The 20261-nt window shown below is 46.9% G+C and overlaps 1 protein-coding gene across 3 annotated transcripts in view; it reads right to left on the bottom strand.

The window, feature by feature from the left end:
* POMT2 (protein O-mannosyltransferase 2) overlaps positions 1 to 20261 on the bottom strand; it is a 47650-nt gene that overhangs the window by 26693 nt on the left and 696 nt on the right. For 2 of the 3 annotated variants that reach the window (XR_003435576.1, XM_027120148.1), the window contains exons 2-8: positions 12770 to 12854; positions 8143 to 8247; positions 6279 to 6387; positions 4046 to 4154; positions 2412 to 2571; positions 934 to 1040; positions 54 to 136 (exon numbers count right to left, since the gene is read on the bottom strand). Coding sequence is in view for 1 of the 3 variants with exons in the window: in XM_027120148.1 (XP_026975949.1) it covers positions 54 to 136; positions 934 to 1040; positions 2412 to 2571; positions 4046 to 4154; positions 6279 to 6387; positions 8143 to 8247; positions 12770 to 12854 (758 nt within the window). In the remaining 2 variants the exon portion in view is untranslated. Of the gene's footprint in view, positions 1 to 53; positions 137 to 933; positions 1113 to 2411; positions 2572 to 4045; positions 4155 to 6278; positions 6388 to 8142; positions 8248 to 12769; positions 12855 to 20261 lie in introns of all 3 variants that reach the window. The other variant, XR_003435577.1, reaches the window with a different exon arrangement.

Raw genomic sequence — 20261 nt, forward strand, 5'->3', positions numbered from 1 at the left:
TCCCAGGAATCCCTTCTGTCCTTCTACCTTCGTAAAGGACAAGACACACTCACGTTCGGGGATGGAAGCATTGTGAAGGTTGTTTCCTGAAAGCCGGGCCTGGAAGGCAGAACTGAAGAAGCCATCGCCAGGACCACTGTGGGGAAAGGCAGAGAGAAGACAGCCAAATTAATGGAGTGAAACTGTGATTTCCCAGGAGCCCTAGGAAGAGCTCTGCACAGCTGGTTTAAAAGAAGTACAAGGGAGTGGCAGTGTGGTATTGTGGACAGACATGGGGGATAGAGTCAGAGAAACTGGGGTCCAAATTATAACTCGGCCACTTACTAGCTAGGTGAACTTTGGAAGATACCTGGCCTTGTTTAGCCTCAATTCTTCATTTATAAATCAGGGATTTAAAAAAAAAATCAAAAGAATTATTATGGGACTTCCCTGGTGGTCCAGTGGTTAAGACTCTGTGCTTACAACGCAAGGGACACGGGTTAGATCCCTGGTCGCGGAACTGAGATCCCACATGCCTTGTGGCACGGCCAAAAATTTTTTTTAAAAAAGAATTATTATGACTAAATGAGATAACGTATATAAAATGCTGAACACAGTTCCTGACACATAGTCACTACCTGTTAAATGGGAGCTGCTGCTGGTGTTATTGTTATTATTATCCTCACTCCAACTGCACATGCTTATGGTGGCCCATCCCTGTTAAGCACAAGGAACTGTGTTTAGGGATAAGGGGCAGTTTGGTTATTAGAACATTCTCTTCTTCCTTCAGGCCAGGGTACCCAAAAGAGAGAACATAAGAGGAAACCAACAGAAAAAAAACCCTGGGTCCCCTCCGAGCATCCCAACCAGACCCAGGAAATCACACGGCCCCTCCATAGGCTTAGAGGCAAGAGGAAGACCAGAAGTGAGACACTGGAAAGGCTCTGGCTGTACCTTTTATTCAGCACCATGAAGTGAACAGCGTACGTGGCCGTGTAGAGAGCCAGCGGCAGCACTATGAGGCACAGGATGCGAGCGGTCAGATGTTTTCCCACAGTCACCTGCAAACCAAGCCAGTGCAGGGTGCTGGGCATGTGAGGCATTATTTGCCTTATGCCTGACATGTGTGTTATCTGTAAGTTTTTATGTGTAAGTCATAATCAGAAACAATTGAAAAACTAATGGCTATCAAGAAAGAAAGACATGGGGAAACCCTAAGCCTTCCCATAACACCCCCCACCAACCAAGCACTGCAGGGGGCTGAACCTGGGCCAGCCCTCCGCTGCCTGTCCAGACCCTCACCGAGGACCCCGGGCTGTCCCCGCATTACTGCCAAGGTGTGGCCTGCATCTTCAGCATCGTCACTCATCACTCCCTCTCCATCCTAGTCACACTGACGCCCTGCACTTTCCCCATGCTTCTTGCACTGTACCAGCCCCACCCATCACATTGATAACTGCTCCTTATCTTAACTTTAGGCCTCAGCTTCCTCCTAGAAGCCTTCCTGGATTGCCCGAGACTGGGCTTGTGCTCTCCTCTGTGCTTTCACAGCCTTTGTTGGCTGGACCATGACTTATTTTTTCTTTTCTTTCTTTCTTTCTTATTTCTCTCTCTCCATTGTCTCTAGAGGGCAGGAATCTTGTTTTAATCATCTGCATATTCTGTGTCTCACACTTAGCGGATGGTCTGTCTATATGTTCTGAATGAATAAATGAACTTGTTGGGACTTTGGTTCAGAGGTGCATTACAGCAAAGTATCAATAGTTCAGGCCTGGAGTCAGCCTCGCCTGTTTGAATCCTAGATCTACCTCTTACTACCTGTATGACTTTGGGAACATTATTACCTCTCTAGGTCTCAATTTCCTCATTTGGCAAGAGGGTAATAACTACCTGCCTCACGGGTTTGTTATGAGGAGGAAATGAGATGATGAAAGTAAAGCATTTTGCATACTGCCTGACACAGAGTCAGCTCTTAATAAATAATATTGTAATAAACCATAAGGCCCTTACCAGCCTCCAGATGCAGAGACTCTGGGTCAGGAAAAGAAAATTTTAAGTTCAGGAAGTCAGTCCACCAATATTACCTCAAGTCCCAGGCAGTCAGTGTCTGTCACACATTTGGCATGAGCCCAGATGGACAGAATCCTCAGGCTGGGTTGTTTGCAAAGCATTTAAAAACCAATGCAGGAACAAATGCCAAAAGAGAATCCCAAGGATATCAGTCCATCCTCCCTCTTTATACCTCTCCAGCCTGTCAGCCATGGCCCACTCCCTGCTGCCCTGCTCCCTACAGAGGGCAGCCGGATGCAGCCCACCTCGGGCCCAGAACACAGCTGTTCTGCCACCTGCAGCAGAAGCAGAGAAAGACCACTGGCTCTGCTAAGCGAGGAGCAGGGGAGCAAAGACATTTCTACAAGCACTTGGGTTCTCACCATTGAAAGACTGAGGTCTCCAAACAGGTGCCAAAGGTCTGAAACGGTGTTCCACCCCACTTGCAGGATGATAAAGAGGCCAACAAACTTGACCCCCAGAGCACCAGCTAGATTAACGCCAGTCAGGCTGAGCCAGAGCCACCAGGGGGCAGAGAAGGGCCTGAAAATCAACAAGGCACAGAGTTCAGTTTGGCAGCTGGAACCAAACTCAAAAGCAAGAGCAGCAATGGGGAAGGCAGAGGTCCTCTGACTCTGGGAGGCTGCACTGTGGCCTCTCTCTTGAGGGCCCCCAACCTCAGGGACCATGCATGGCTCTGAGGAGAAGGTGGTCTGTGAAACCCCTGAAACTGCAGGAAGCACAGTGTGAGAGTCAGTAGGTGATTCTTCTGGGGAGACGCGCCATCGCTTTCCTCGCTAAGTACAGGGCTTCAAGTAAGCAAGGGGCTTATTCTTCAGTGGTGACCAATCAAGTGGAAGGAAAAGGAAAATCCAGAGAAGCCTGATGGATTCAGTCAGCCCTGTCTTTTGTGCCACCTCTGGACCCTGTAAAGGCCAGCAGTTACTGAGTGCCTACTATGTGTCAGGCACTGTTGCAAGCACTTTACACGTATTAACTCTTTAGCCTTCCCTACAACCCCCTGGAAGCAGATCCTGTCATCAGCCTCTTCTTCCACACGAGGACTCGAGGTCCAGAGAGGTTAGGTAACACAGCCAGCCAGCAGGGGAGCACAGTGCTAAGCCCAGCAGTCGGTTCCCAAGCTTGCTGCACTTAGATCACCTGGTGCTCTGAGCTGCAGTCTCCTCATCCCCTGGCTGACCCCCTGCCACAGCAAATGCTCCTGAACAGCCAAGACCTATGTGTTCCTGTACCTCTAGCTCCTGGCACAGTACCTGGCACATAGCATGTATTCAAGAAATGGCAGGTGGGGCTTCCCTGGTGGCGCAGTGGTCGGGAGTCCGCCTGCCGATGCAGGGGACGTGGGTTCGTGCCCCAGTCCGGGAAGATCCCACATGCCGCGGAGCAGCTAGGCCCGTGAGCCATGGCCGCCGAGCTTGCGCGTCCGGAGCCTGTGCTCCGTAGCGGGAGAGGCCACAACAGTGAGAGGCCCGCGTACCGCAAAAAAAAAAACAAAAAAACAAAAAAAAAAAGAAATGGCAGGTGGAAGGGGATGTGGTGCAAGTAGAAGATAACCCAAATCCGGAGAGAGCTGGTGGTCACTGCTTGGTTGTGGCGAAACTAAGGTGACTTCTGAAAAAGCCTTAGCAGAGCCAGCTCTTTTGGTCTGAATAAAATGAATGACCTACTCTACTCTCTCAGAGGCAGAAGGATGATCTGGAAGGGACTATTCTGGAAGCAGGCCAGGCCCTCCAGAACAGCTTTAGAATTGACTGGGGCCTGCAGGGATCCTCTTGACTGATGTAGACCCTTCAAGCCAAACTTTATATACCTTATTCCCATCACCAAGTCAGGACTGGCTGCAACCACTGAGGGCAGGGAGACAAACAGTTCCCAGACAATACCTATTCTGGTGCCCCCCACCCTAGGCATCACACCCACCCTGTCCCTGGCCATTATATAAATTCCAGAGCTGCCACAGCTTCTGACACCCCCTCCCAAAGATGGTGTTTCTGACCTGTTGGCACAGGAGTTGTACTTGACCATGCTCAGCATGGCAGCCATGATGAAGAACATCAAGATGGGGTCAAGGAGGATGTACTGGGACAGAGTGAGGCATCCTGTGTCTGAAAAACATGAGCTCAGTGGTCAAAAAGTGGAATCAGAGATGGGCCCCCCTGAGAACCAAACACCCCAGTGGTAAGAAACAGTCCCCCTTGTGCTTAGTTGCATTTGTGCAGTCAAGATTAGACGGGCAACTGAGTCATCTGGAAGGTGGAAGGCCACAGCTTTGGGGTACACCAAAGCCCAATGATATGAAAGAATATCTCACACTGCTTCCAGGCCCTTGCCCCACAAAGGGATCATGTCATGCATTCAGATGCAGAGATCCTGAGAGGAGGGCTCCTGCTAATTTCCACCATCAAAAAGGGAGTTCTGCTACCATGCCTGTGCAGCCACAAACTACACTCACCCGGGAAAGAATCTTACCACTTCATACGAAGTCTCCGTTGGGAGTTGATTCTCCATGCAGGTGCTGAAGCGATTTTTCTTTTAAACAAAATTTCATTACATCATGGCCTGGCCTAAGTCCTCCAATGTCTTCCCATCTCATTCAGACTAACAAGCTCCTTCAGACAGCCTCAAGACGGCCACTAAAGCCTTCCTCCAGCCTCCTCTCCCAACACCCTCTGCCTCACTCACTCTACTCTGGCCTCACTGGTCTTCTTGCTGTTCCCTGAATCCACCAAGTGCCGCCTTGCACCAGGACCACTGCACATGCTATTTCCTCTGCCCAAACACTCTTCCCTCAGATCTCTGCATGGCTTAATCTTTGGCTTCACTCAGGTCTCTGCTCAAGGCCACCTCCTCAGGGGGCTCTTCACAGACCACCCTGCCTAAAACAGAATCACTCCCCATTACTCTATCCCCTACCCTACCCTATTTTCTACATTGTACGTATTGCTTAAGGTGTTACATTACAGACTTAATTTACTTGCTTATTTATCATCTGCCCCACTAATGAGCAAGCTCCATGATAGCAGTGTCTCATCAGCGTATCCTCTGAGGCCAAGAAAGTGGCTTAGCACAGAGTAGATGCTTGAAAATAGTTGTGGAATGAAAAATGAATAAACGAATAACTGAAGAGGGAAGTTAAAGACCCAAGGGAAAAGCCACCAGTCCTCTAGAAAGAGACCCTGTAGTCTTGCAACATCATCTGTCAAAGCAAAGCCAGAGGGACTTCCCTCGTGGTGCAGTGGTTAAGAATCCACCTGACAATGCAGGGGACACAGGTTTGATCCCTGGTCCGGGAAGATCCCACATGCCGCAGAGCAGCTAAGCCTGTGCACCACAACTACTGAAGCCCGCACACCCTAGAGCCTGCAAGCCATAACTACTGAGCCCACACACCGCAACTACTGAAGCCCACACACTCTAAGGCCTGTGTGCCACAACTACTGAAGCCTGAGCGCCTAGAGCCCATACTCCGCAACAACAGAAGCCACCTCAATGAGAAGCGCGCACACCACAACGAAGAGTAGTCCCTGCTCACTGCAACTACAGAAAGCCCGCGCGCAGCAACGAAGACCCAACGAAGACAAAGAAAAAAAAACAAAGCCAGAATCGCCCCTAAATTAACCACCTAAACTGGTCTGGACTTCTTCAAATGTTAAGCTCTATGAGGTCAGGAATTCACTTTCATATGAGCAAGGCTAAAAACAGGATCAATTTCTCTGGATCAACTCTCAATTAGCCATGTGAGAATTATCCACAGAAATAAAGTTCCCATTTTATCCTCTGCCACCCAGCTACTTCTGTGGCATCTACCTTTGCATTCAGTTGAAATTAGTTTAAGGAATGCAAACTAATCTTGACAGTAACCTAAGAGAAGCAGAATTAGAACTGTAAGCCTCCTTCAAACACACACACACGCACACACAAGCACACACAAGCACACATAAACTTGTTATCCATTCCAAACTCAAATGTGGGTAACTTGCAGATAATCTATTCCTTGGGATTACCCATACCAACTCACCACTCCAATAAAATATAAAGGCTTGCTACATATAAGTATTTATATATGTAAGTATTACTAGTGAATAAAAGGAGACTTGTAGTACATTTACCCAATCCTCAAGTTACTTAAGAACTGGGCCCGTAGACAGGATCTTTAAGTATATTGATTTCCAGCTACATTCATAGTGTGGCAGTCAATATCCCAAGAAACGTGGTCTAGGACAACTTACCAAAGGTGAGGAGGGCAGCCGTGAGCAGCGCTGCCGGGAGGGACTGGGACAGCTCCAGTACAGTGAGGTAGGCAAAGGGGATCAGCAAAGCGCCGAGGAACGCACAGAACTATGGAAGAACGGGAGAAGCAGTCAAGTAACTAACTAAGCAAAGCATCAGGGACCTACTTGGCTTGGTACAAACTAATCTTTTAAGATGGAGGGCCCTGATGATGGCATGACTTGGTGATCTAAAATCACCTGCAATATGTTTAAATATGAAAGGGGTGGTGTAACAGTGAAGCATCAAATCAAGCAACATTTACGTTCCCACTAAGCACCAACTTGTGCACTGACAAGAAATCAGCGAAGTTCAGCCAGGGAGGTGTGGGCAAGACGGCCCACGATTTCAAGTGGGAGACTCCGGGAACGGACCGTCCCATCATTGCTAGCTGTGACCTTGACAAAGTCACGTCTCTGTATCTCAGCCTCTCCTTCTGTGTAATGTGAAACTTAAGAGTTCCTACCTCATAGGGTTTACTTTTTAGATTAAATGAGCTAAAGTTTATTACCACACAGAAAGTTCTTGATAAACACTAGCTTCTGTTATGAAACTGGGTGCAAGTTGAGAAATACCTCTCTGAAGGTGTTTTAATATTTTAGAGAACTCTAATGTTATTTCTGTTATTTCTCCCTTGGTCCTTTTATTCAATCACACCAGGAATCACTCTTTAATCTATAGGTTGTATTTTGATTTTAGAAAAAAGACTGCTTGACACTTCAGCATCTGGAGGGTTGTTTTTCAGTTTTGTTTTGTTTTTAACCACCAGAGTTCTCTCCATTCCCCTACCCTGTCCATCAAAAGTAATCAGACAAACCCAGGGGAATGGAAATTCTCACATTTGGGTGGTCACTTTTTGTTAGCAGAAAGCAATGTGCTCTAGTGTGAAAGGGAACAGGGCTGATATATTTGGCCTTTTCATTTCCATAGCAAGTTCACAGTGAGTCAGGCCTATATCCAATTATGCATGCTATGTGGTATTCAAACATCATTAGGAAGACACAGAATCACTTAAGAATATGAACTTGAGGGTAGTGGACACTTCCTGTTTAATATGGAATGGTATGACCACACAAACAAGCCAGTGATTAGCCCAAGTAATCCCATGGCATTTATCTAAACTGCTTTGATAAAGCGGTTCCTTGAGGAAAGGGGTTTGTAAATGCAACCTGCTCTGAGAGCGCCACACTGAGGACAGTCTCCACAGGTCTCATTAGCTCCAGATACAAGGTCCCCAGACAGCTGGGTATTTAGGCCCTGCCGTGCCCCATCAAGGCTGGTGTTGGGACTCAGAGCACAGAGGGACCAGGCAAACACACACTTCCCTTAAAAGACTGGAAAACCCCTTGTGTGCCCGACACTTCGTGGGGAAAGAAAGAAGAACCTGGTGACATGGGTGTGGGGATGCTGAAATGTTAATAAAGGCCCTCAGAGGTAGGCAACACCCTAGCAGTTGTGGCTGCAGGGGAAGGACGCGTAGCCTGCCAATGTGCTGAGGCCAATGTTGGGATTGCAGGAGATTCCTGGCTGCCTGAGTCCCGGGCTGCCCTCTGATCTGAAATCTGATGCCTCACGTTGGCAGGAGAACAGGTGACGGGGTGCGCTTGCTCCTGTCTGTGTCATCGCTTATTATCTGTGGCCTCCCTCTTCCTTCCCGCCCACCCCAGCTCTGAATCTCTACTACAGGGCACAGGTCCAATCATGCTCCCCCACCAAAGTCCCCTTATCTACACCTGCCACCACTCCAGGGCTTCCAGCTGTCACATTTATGACTGAGCGTGGCCCCAGGGTTGAGTTGGGCAATAGCAAGTCAGGAAGCCTTACTCCTCTCATTCCCAGGTAGCTGTGATGCTCATATTCGTCCCCAGGCTTCTGGAACAAAAAGGTGCCGTCATATCCAGTCAGGTGGCCAGCAAGGCCTATCAGCATCTGAGGAGAGAAGGAGAGGCCTCAGAGAGAAGATGCCTCCGCCCCCTGAACTTCCCTCCAGCTGCGCCCAGACCTTGGCTTCCCTTGACAACTGTCCATAGAAGGAGCTCCCACTGTGATATTTTCTCTGGCAGCTGTTGCAGAGCAAAGAATCTTTTGTCTACAGAGCTCATTGCCTGAAACAAATCCTCTCTTGTGTTAAGGCCAAGTTCTTGGGAACAGTGCAGACTGAGTATTTAGGAAGAAAAAATATCCCACAATTCGAAGGGCAGGGCCAGTGAGGGGCTCTCTCATTCAGCCTTCTTTCATTTGTTATGAAGTAAAACACGACAGCTCATGGGGGAGGCCATGGGCAGGGGCTGATTCCTGGGAGACTGGGCCACTGAAAAGAAAATGAGGTTCCAAGTCAGAATGAGGAGGGAGGAAAGTGGCCAAGTTGCTACACACCAGGAATAGAGAGAAGGGAAGAAAATGGGAAAGCAGAATGCAAACACAGATGCATTTCCCCAGAGGGGAAGAGAGAAGGCCCAGTGGAAACAATGCCAAAAGGCCTGGGACTGGTTTCTCCTACCGCCAATATTCCAAAGGGAGGCCACCTGGCACCTCCCAAAACAGAACAAATCAACTGTAAACTTAGACTGTGAGCTGTAAATGCTTCAAAACGTTCGAGAGGGTCAGCCTCTTCATTTCTGTCTTTCCTTGACCGTCAACAGTGTGAAATTTTCTTTTCCACACACGTAATCAGAAGCAGCTAAAACATAAAAACTGTCAGCAAATATCAAGCATCTGTAACGGCCCCAGGCTGCCTTGGCCTGACCCCTGTGCTCGGGTTCAGCTGTGTGGAGGGGCAGAATACACTGGCTGTGTGGAGGGAAAGCCCTTCCCAGCGACGCTGCTTGTGCGGGCTTGGATTTGGACCGCTAACCAGCTCACTTTTTTCTCTAAGTAGTTCTAAACACAGTCACTCTCTGTAGTTCTGTGTCAAGGTACAGAAGCCAAAGTTCAGCAGTAAATTATTATGAAGCCTTATTTAAAAAAAAAAAAAAAAAAGGAATCCCAGGGTCCAGAAGTTAATTTAATATTAATTAATTTAATGTAAAGTAATATAAGGTATTGAGAAGACAGAGCCATCCGAATACCCAGGTGAACTTAAACTGACAAATGACAATCAAATGAATGTCCCTTCCCCCCTGGGATCTCAGAGGACAGACCCGCCTGGTGCTGGCATAAATCCCCAGACTTCCTGGCTGGTCTGGTAGAGTGAAGAAATGCACAGATGGTTTGGATCTCAGAGCCCCCCATACTAGCTCTCTGATCATAATAATCTCTTACCTACAGGTAATAAAACCTTCCTTGCAGATGGTTGTGAGGCTTAGAGCTAATGTTGTAGGTAAAACACTTAGCACTCTGACAAGCGTTTAACAAGCACTCAAAATTCAGCTCCCTCTCAGTTTCCATAAGGTTAAAAGTAGCCCTGAGCTAATTTCCTAACTAAAGAACTCATTCAAATCAATAAGAATAAGAGCAACTTACTAGAAAAATGTTTTCATAGAAAACAAAACACAGATGGCTAAAAAACATATGGAAAAATGTTCAACGTAATTCAGAAAGACACGCAAATGAAAACAGTGATATACCAGTTTTTACTCTCAAATTCGCAAAATTTTGGAAGTATCATCATACCAGTGCTGGCAACGATGTGAGGAGAGCAAGCACCCTCATACGCTGTTGGTGGGAGTATGTAGTATCTCAGCATTTTTGCAGGAAAACTTAACAATGTCTAACACAAATCTAAATGTGCATATTATTTGACTCTTTAGTTCAGCCACTGAGGCTCTTTTGGCTACACCTGCAAAACTATGAAAAGATAAATGTACCAGGATGTTCACTGCACTACCTTTGGTAATGGCTAAAAACTGGAAATAACATAAATGCCCACCAGCTGAAGAGAGGCAAAATAATTTACGGCGCAACTGTATAACGGAATAATCTACAGCCATGAAAAAGAATGGGGTACATTTTATGTATTGATGTGGAAAGAAGTTAAGATATATTATGTTTAAAATACAAGTTGCTCAACAATTTTAGCCTGATCCCATTTGCATATATAATGTGCTGTTCCCGTGTGCTAGTATATATGTGTGTAGAAATGCATACACACTTATATTTGTATAAAGTTTCTGAGAGGATATTTAAGAATCTGTTAATAAAGGTGACCCTGGCTGCCTCTGAGGAATAAAAATGTGAGGGAAGGTAACTTTTGACCTTTTATTTCCTTCTGTACTGATCAAACTTTGTGCTATGTGCAGGTATTTTTATTTCTTTTAAAAGTACCTATTTCCTTGGAGCCCCTGGCGCCCAGGGCTGGGACCAGTGTGAAGAGGCAGGTATTGGGGTCAGTACTGTAGGAGAAAACGTTCTACTCACCACTTCATGGGGCTTTTGGATTCTTGGACTGACTTGGCCTCAGAATCTATGAAAGCTACTTTGCTTATCACTCTTTTGTCCAGGTAGAGCACAGGACCATCAGGAGATAAATTCGAGGGGCAGATGGATCACACTCTCTGGGGGCAGCCGTAGAAAGAAGCCTCACATTTCTCCCTTCACACAGGGGCCACATGTGAGGAAGGGAAGGCTTCAGCAAAAACAAATCAGCAAGTGTTTTCCACACGCCTTCACTGTGCTGCGCACTAGCAGACTCCAAAAACAGACAGGCAGTCCCCAGATGAAAGACTGGGCTAGGTTTCCTCCTCTACTGGCGGGCTGGGTCCCAGGCTAGCCCAGTGCAAATATTCAGCACGTTCTGTGGCTTAATTCTACAGCGGTAACAGATGTACTTGCCCGAATACTGGGGCAAGGCAAGTTCATCAGGCAGTGGTATAATGGTTAACAGAGCAGACTCTAAGCCAGTCTGAACCTTACCAGCTGCCACTTACTAGCTTTAATCCCTATGGCAAACTACTTATCGTCTCTGAGTGCCAGTTTCCCCTTCCGTAACATGAGGATACAACAGTACCTACTTCATAAGGTTGTCCTGAGCATTATATAAGTTAATGCATCTAAAGTGACTAAAAGAGACTGTTCAATTGCTCCAATCTTATTGCTGTTATCTTATAAAGGAGACAGAAAGAGGCATTACATTTTTTGCTCCTTCTCTGGGCTCGGAGCTAATTTTGAAATAGGCCACCTAGGGACTCCCCTGGTGGTCCAGCAGTTAAGACTCAACGCTTTCAATGCAGGGGGCCCGGATTCGATCCCTGGTCATGGAACTAGATCCTGCATGCCGCAACTAAGAGCCCACATGCCGCAACTACAGATCACATGTGCCACAACTGAGACCCGGAAAGAAAGAAAGGAAAGAAAGGAAGAGAGGGAGGGAAGGAAGGAAGGGAGGGAGGGAGGGAGGGAGGAAGGGAGGAAGGGAGGAAGGAAGGAAGGAAGGAAGGAAGGAAGGAAGGAAGAGGCCACCTATCCCACCTTCCTCTCCACCGCTCCCACCTGCAGGGCCTTGCCCCTGGTCCCTACCCCATGCTCTGGTGCTTTTCCCCTAAGCCCACCTGTCACAGTCACCACCCCTGCCACCCCTCACCCCCTGCCTTCATCCCCAAGTACTCCACGCTCCAAGAACACTCCCCATCTTCATACCAGGCAAATTCCTGTCCCCTTAGTACCAGAGAGCTCAGCCTCCAGTTAGGAAGAAAGGACTGAGCGAAATGCCAAGGCTAATCCATTAGCCTTCTCGGGGGTGTTTGTTTTTAAGAGAGTAAAATGAATTCTGATTGGTGGAATTTCTAATTGTACATCATGTGAAAGGAACAAGCCAAACAACGTGCACGCTGGGAATGGGGAGTGGGAAGGAGTTTCAGGCCCTCGTGGACAGTCAGCTCCCCTAAGCTATTTCTGCTTTTTATGCAACAGATTCCTTCTCTCCGTCTCTTTTTTTTTTTTCAATTAAGGTAAAATTCATATACCATAAAATTCACCATTTTAAGGTGTACAATTCAGTGGCTTTTAGTTTATTCACAAGGTTGTGCGACCATCACCACTACCTAATTCCAGACTATTTCATCACCCCAAAAAGAAATTCCACACCCATTTACAGTCACTCCCCAATCCTCCCTCCCCCCAGACCCTGGCAACTGCTAATCTAGTTTCTGTCTCTGTGGATTTGCCAATTCTGGAAACATATAATACGTGGCCCTTTATGTCTGACTTCTTCCACTTAATATAATGTTTATGAGACCCATCCATGTTGCAGCATGTGTCAATATTGCACTCCTTTTTATGGCTCAATAATATTCCATTGTATAGATAATACCACATTTTGTTTATCCATCCATCAGTTGGTGGAATCTCTCTCCATTTCTGAGCCCAGAGGACTCCTAAAAACACCAAAGGTTTCCCATGAAAGCAGCTGTTCTGGAATGTCAGGGAATTCTTTCTACAAGCCCAAGAATTAAATCCAAATCTAAGACTTGGCTCCAACTCTTAGGAGAGCACCGTCATTCACCACACTGCTCACCTTTCCCAGAGGCGGGTGCACATCAAAGAAAAAGGTGCGGTTGATATAGTAACTTCCCATTTTTCCAAAGTGAGTTTCATCCCAACTAAAAAGAAAACAGAAAGAGAAATGAAATTCTTAAAATTATCATACAACCCAAACAGCCTTAATAAAGCATGGTTAAAATTACAGTTAAAACCAAAGGTTATAAGTTTCAAGCAGTTAATGAGAAAATCTGGATTTTAAAAAAAAAAAGCTTTTGACACAAGTGATTTGAGGAAGCAAGACATCAGGCTGTTCCTTAATCTTCATTTAGACAGCTGAGAAAGGCTAGCAAATACTTACCAACCAGTTTCATAAATTTAAGTTAAATCTATACTTATTCTGTATCTTGAGTTTCTATTTATTTTAAAAAGGCGAAGAGTTCCTATACTATAAAAAGTTTTGCAATAAGAGTTTTCTTCCAAGTCTGCTAACTTTTTTTAAAAAATAAGTTTATTTATTTATTTATTATTTATTTGTGGCTGCATTGGGTCTTTGTGGCTGCGCACGGGCTTTCTCTAGTTGCGGGCGCTACTCTTCGTTGTGGTGCAAGGGCTTCTCATTGCAGTGGCATCTCTTGTTGTGGAGCATGGGCTCTAGGTGCGTGGGCTTCTGTAGTTGTGGTACATGGGCTCAGTAGTTGTGGCTCACAGACTCTAGAGCGCAGGCTCAGTCGTTGTGGCACACGGGCTTAGTTGCTCCGCGGCATGTGGGATCTTCCTGGACCAGGGCTCGAACCTGTGTCCCCTGCCTTGGCAGGTGGATTTTTAACCACTGCGCCACCAGGGAAGCCCCAAGTCTGCTAACTTCTAACCCTAAGACTATTTTTGCTACTAGAAACTACATTACTCTTGCTGTTACAAACTACACTGTGGGCTACTGATCAGTAAGAGCCTATAGACCATGGTTGTGCCTGGAGTCTGATTTTGCTCCCAACCTTGTGATAATTAACCTGCTAACTATGAACTCACTGACCTTATTATAATGAACTAACAAGTATATAAAAAGTGAGGGCTTTCTTACTAAGTTAACAACCAGTCTAAAAACCTATCCTCATTATTTACAAATTATTTAAAAATTATTTTGCAAGTAAGTGATTCTAATACACTAGCTTTTAGACACAATGCAAAAATCTTGTTCTTCTACACAACCACAGTAAACCTTTCACACCCTACACGGGGGCTTCACAGCGGCAGGCTAGTAACCCAGCAGAACCTGGCCATTTCTGTTTTTCAATCTCTCCCTGCAGCTAAGAAGAACAGTTGCTTTCTAGTGACTATCCATCCCCAGGTCAGCTTCTATAAGTAGTTATCACTGTCCTACAGAATAAGGGGCAAAACATGCTCTTACCAAAAATGCAGGGTCTTTTTTTTGTTTGTGTGTTTTACACACTGGGTCTAATAAACAGGCAGAAGGGTAAATCTACTTCTGCGTCTGCTAAGCACATGGCTTGACATGAAATGAGGACAGTGACATGGCGATGTCAAACAGAAAAATACCTTCCAAGCAGTGTGACAAAATACATTTGCAGAAAAAAGAGAGATCCGGTCCCAGCTCCGCCACCCACTGTGGGGGCATGACCTGGCAAAATCACTCGCCCTCTCCGGATCTCTTTTCTCATCTACGTGATGAAGACAACAGTAGCATCTGCCAGTCCACCTCGCAGGGAGGCAGGTATGAGGTAACACATGGGAAAGAACTTTACAGACTATAAAGTCCCACACATGCTGGGCACTATTTAAACTGTCCCAACATTTGCGGTTAGTTTTGAAGTCTGTTTGGAAACATATTGATAAAGGGGTGCAAGATTTTTACTTCAAGTAAAACTAGTAGCAATAGTCACGCTTCCTCTTGGCTTTTACTGCGTGTTTGCGGTGGGATGGACGGTCTTCTCTGGCTCTCTCTTGCTCTGCAGGCCTTGCAGGCTACGCCAAGAATGCAAGGTCCTGGCTGCTCTTTACTCAGGCCACTTCTCAGGGTTATGCTTGCAGCAACCTTGAGGAAGACACCACGTCTCCCTCGGGACAGAGAGCAGTCTTGTTTACTGCTTATTATAAAACAGCAGATTCCCCAAGATCAATACTCCTTAGCTGTGATTCAACCCCCTGCATGTGCAGGCATTCATCCAGACCCAGGGTATCACATGGGACACTGGGGGCAAGGGGAACTGATGCCAACATACTGATGCTCATCCTGCTTGCTGTGCTGTGAGAAATAAAGGCCTTTGTCTCTGACCCAGGACTTTGTCTCCTGCCAGCATCCATAAAACACTGACAGGCTAACTCATTAGTTGGCAAGTAGCATAAAACCCCCAACCCTGACAGTTTTGGTGACAAGCATAGGATGCTGAGTCATAGCTTTCCTTAAGAGAAAGGACAAGGGCCATCATGGACTGGGTTAGGGATAAGAGAAGACGCCCTGGAATCTGGTGGTGAATGCTCTTGCCCAAGCGGTGGGGAAGGCAGGTAGTAAGAATCCCCCACTGTCCTGCCTATGAATGAGGTTGAGGGGAGAGAGGCAGGATTGAAACAAACAGTCTGAATGCTGCCTTGGTTACTGCCCACGGCCTTCTGGGCAAAAGGAGGAAAGGATATAATCGCAACCCTGGGGCAATAAGCCGCAGCCAAAAGGCAAGATGGACGGGCTGACGAATCTAGGAGGCCCCCAAGCTTAACGGTGCCAGTGGTAAGGACCTTGCTATTCAACGCAGAACTCTGGGTAAAATGAAAACATTGAAAGGTTCTCGGGTGAGCTGTGTGCTCAAGCCAAAGGTGTGCCTTGCTTAGAGGCTCAGAGCCACTCCGTCCCTCCGTGTCCCGTGATCCCTCCCCCTCTGGCACAATCTCAGCTTCTTTAAAGAGTAAGATGATTACAGGTGGGGCTAAGGTCTCCCTGTCCCTAAAGGGGACTAAAGGCCATACACACCCATCCTAGTGTGGTGGGGAACTCTGGGGAGGAGGGGGACTCAAGCTCAAAGTCTTACTGGATACACGAGCACCCTACTCAATCCCTTGGAGTAAGAGGATTTGCTAGGCGCAGGGATTACCAAAGGTGCCAAGGACTGCAGGGAGGACCATGGCAGTGTGTACAGGGACTGAAAGAAAAAGCCCCTAAGCCCAGGTGCTCACCAGACACAGGAAGGCAGGCTGGGAAGAAGTGGTGCCAAGCCTGCCGAGGGGCTGAAGGAGCAAAAAGGCCTCCTCCTGCGCCCTGCATCCAGCACTCGCCACACCTCCCACCTGGGAATGGCATAACCTCTAGGTGGCTGTCATTATAGCTCCTGATGCAGGTCTATTAGACTTGTTAGTTGAAAGGGGAAAAAGCACCTAAATTCAACTGATAGGGTCTGAGCCAAGTTCCCAGTGGGGAAGGGAAGGGAAAGTGGCCTTGGGTAGGGCCCTTGCAACTACAGTTGCGTCCACTGCTGAAGGCATAGTCGTATTTATCCCATATGTGTCCAAGATTATCCCATTGAGAGACTGCTAATTTAGTGAGAGGTGATCCTGTCCCCTCCCAAGTGGTCCTACAGAAATAATATAAATCACAAGACGAGAAAGGGACATTACAGCTTTAAAGATGGAATTTCAGGGTGGGGGGGTTGGGGAGGGGGGCTTGGAGGGCTCCATGACAGCGCCATCTGCTGGACATAGGTACCAAGTACACACCCTTTTAAAGGGGCAACTGTCAACCTACTACTAAGCTCTTGTTGAACTTGAGGGCCTGAACCATGAAGACCTTAGGACTCTTTGGCCTGATACTGTCACTTTGGGGTGGGTCAACTTGAAATCTATGGCTAACGACGGAAGGGCTCAACAAGGCTCGCTGGTGAAATGGAAGTGGTATATTCAAGTGTTGGCCCTAGAGGCATCTTGGTTTTTCAAGAAGAGGTGGCAGCTGCCCCTTTGGAAGAAACTATCTTCCACTCCACCGCCTGAAGCAAAGCCGCTGACTCAGTGGGGTCTTGATTCCCAGAGGTTCCTCCTAATGTTTGTGCCTGGTTCACTGATGGTTAGGCTAAATTAAAAGCAGATGGTGTCCACAGGGCAGTAGCTATCATCCAGCCCCACTGACGTTTCTGGAAGACCGACTGCAATAAGGGTTGATTGGCACAATGCACTGAATTGAAAGTCATCACCCTTGCCTTAGACAATACTCCTAAGAAACAGACAAGTTATATTTTTATTTTCCCTTAGGCTTTTGCCATTGGCCTAACCATCTGGTGTAAGGCTATATACTAAGAAATGTAAAACACCCCTCTTCGGAGCCAAGAACTGTGGAAAAAAATCATGGTTGCCTGCCAATGGGCCAATCTGGATCACTCATGTAGATGCCCCCAGTAAGGGCCAGTATTCTGATAAGACGGATTAGAATCAAGCTGCTGATCAAACCTGCACCATCCAGACTGCTGCCATTGCCACCTGCATACGTCAATACACCAGGCATGGAAACACATCTACCACCATGGACTGGGCACAAAGTAAAGGACTAAACGTCTCCAAAGCAGAAGCCATTGCTACATTGTGGTAACTTGTGACTCCTGCCAAAAGTTGGCACGTTTGTCTTGCAGTGAAGGAAGCCACATTGCATGGGGTACTGACGACTCCAAGGAAACTGATTGTACTAGGCCTTTGTTCCTCATTCCAGGCTATCACTGGTGCCCCACTGCTGTTGACACCGTTTCGGGTTAGTGCTGATGATGCTGTTCCAGTCCAATCATCTGACTCTAGATATATCACTGCGGCCCTTGAAACGAAACTGTGTTGTGTTTTCAGCTTTCCAAACCATCTACAGTCTGACAATGGTACACCCTTTTTTTTTTTTTTTTTGCAATGGCTGAATAGCCAAAAATCTGATGACATTCCACACTCCAGGCCATCCACGGGTATCTGATATTGTCAAGCACTGAACAGTCTTCTCAAAAAGATTTCTGAGTCAACTTCCCTCACCTTCCTCCTTGTTCACACACCTTAGGCAAGTAGTTTGGTCACCTAACTAGGTGTTCATCTCCTCTCGGCCACCAACTGGGTAATGATCAGAACAAAAGGGGTGGAAGGTTATAAAAACCCATTTTGAAAATTTGAGATTCTTCCTTGACTATTCCTGGGCTCGACTGGTCTCCCCTAACAGCAATTCTGGATCAGCCTGGGGGTGCAGTTGGGGGTTTATGGGATTCAAACTTAATTCCAGTTCAGTCACTTGGGTTTTCTTGTTGGAGTGACGTGGTTTTAGAGCATAAAGATCACCTGGTTGAGCACACTGCTTGTGAGGTCCCGCTACAGTGGCTCACATGGGCCAAGATGGGAGACATAAGTCTCTGTCAAGTTTCTGACAGTGCCCATGACAGAAAGGTCTGGATATTAGTATGCAATAGTTGGAGTAAAGGTGAATTTACAGGTACTAGAGTGGGACACACTGATTCTATGGCAGTGGGAGGAAACAAACAACCTTTCCACCTGGGGAAGGAACATCTTAGGCCCCTGGAAATGTAAAGAGAAGGGAAACAATGAATGCTCTCTTTGCCTCCTAGGCCCAGCACCCAGCCTGGCAAAATACTAACACAGTTCAACTAAGTCAGTGGCAGCTGTAGCTAGCAATCTGACCTATTGCTGACTCTGTTATTCCACCATGAAATCAGAAAAACTCATGTGGACATGGCCAGTCTTGAACTATCCTCATGTCCCTGACGACATCAACATTAACTCCCAAACATGGACCTCCCTCGCATGTGCGCAAAAACACAGACTGGCACAACCTTCTGTTAGTATGACTGATATAAATTCATAAGCTTCTCCTGACACCCTAGGGACCTTAGGTTATGCCTTGTATAGTGATTGAGGCTGCAGCTACGCAGTGACTCTCGCTGCCCGTGGGGCTTAACCAAATCACTGTAATGATGATCTAAATCAAATCTGATGGAAATCCAAATAATATTTAACAAAAAATCCTGAACTGAAGTGATCTGCACCCCTTCAGGTAGTATATTAGAATGCAGGGAAGAATGTGCTGTGGAATGCCTTTCCACTGGGCATGGGAGTTGCTTTTTAAATGGGAGAACTCATTGTAATTATTGGCAGTGACATCAAAAATCAGAGGTCAGTCTAAACATCTGTGTACAGACTATAATGGATAACAGACTGGCCTTAGACTACATCTCAGCTATCTGAAATAAGACTTCCTGGTCCCTCCCCACCCCACTCCAGCATCCCGGAGGGCACAGGTTAACACCACAGGTTGGCCTCATCCTGCTGTTTTTTTTTTTTTTTTTTTGTGGTACGCGGGCCTCTCACTGTTGTGGCCTCTCCCATTGCGGAGCACAGGCTCCGGACGCGCAGGCTCAGCGGCCATGGCGCACGGGCCCAGCCGCTCCGCGGCATGTGGGATCCTCCCGGACCCGGGCACGAACCCGTGTCCCCTGCATCGGCAGGCGGACTCTCAACCACTGCGCCACCAGGGAAGCCCCACCCTGCTGTTTTGACTCCTGGTGAAAGCAGCCTTAAATAAATGTTGTATGAGACAAACTAAATAGACTGGGTCCCTGCCTCAGCCAGGTTAATCAGAGTATTCAATGGAGTTGCACATTCATGTGAAAATTTGCTAGAGGCCAAGAGAGTGTAATATCAAGGAGTGAGACTGTTGGGAGAGACAGTCCTCCATGGGTCTCTTGTACTTCCACACATCTTGCTGGGTATGTGGAGAATGCAGGGCCTTGACTGCACTTTACCTGGGCCATTTCCCAAAGTTGTGTTTGCACCAAGCAGCCTTGAGAGATGAGGTAACATCTCTCTCCAGGGCAAAAAGTACGCTTGCTTTTTGTAAATTCCCCAAGCTTGTTGCTCCTTAGCTGCAAGGCAACGCACAGTGTGTGCAGTCATCCATCTGAGCCCACAGCGTCACCCCGTGGGACTTCGGAGCCATGAGAAACTGAATCCAATATGCCGATGTTCATCCTGCTTCCTTTGCTACGAGTAATAAGTTTTTTGACTCTGACCCAGGAGTCTCACATCTTCCGCCAGCACTCATGAAATAGTAACAAGCTAATTCATTAACTTCCAAGTAGGGTAACCCTGATAGCTTGTTAGCCTGCTTGCTTTTTAGTCAAGGAGTTCCATTTCTAACAACCTCTACACTTTCTCCTCAGTGATACTGAGAAAACATGGTATCACGTCTTGGCCAAACAAATTAACCATTTTCAAACTGTATAAAAATTTTCCTCCGAGCTGTAGACCTTTTAAGCTTTTTTAACGAAATCTGACTCCTGCACCTTAGTCCTACAAAATAAAGCCTTTAAGAAAATACATCCTCACAGGATGACCCCAGACCTGCTTCCTGGGACCCTTGTTATCATCCGTGGGCAAACAGGTTGTTCTGGCTCCCGAGAATGTGGTACTCAGATAGGAATGTTCCCCTCCGTGGAGGTCTAAATCCTGCAGATTAGGAACTCAGGCCTTAGGAAATTCTGTACTAAGAATTT

The sequence above is a fragment of the Aethalodelphis obliquidens genome, unplaced genomic scaffold (assembly GCF_003676395.1).
Source record: "Aethalodelphis obliquidens isolate GAN/ISIS:26980383/991018 unplaced genomic scaffold, ASM367639v1 scaffold21, whole genome shotgun sequence".
NCBI lineage: Eukaryota > Metazoa > Chordata > Mammalia > Artiodactyla > Delphinidae > Aethalodelphis > Aethalodelphis obliquidens.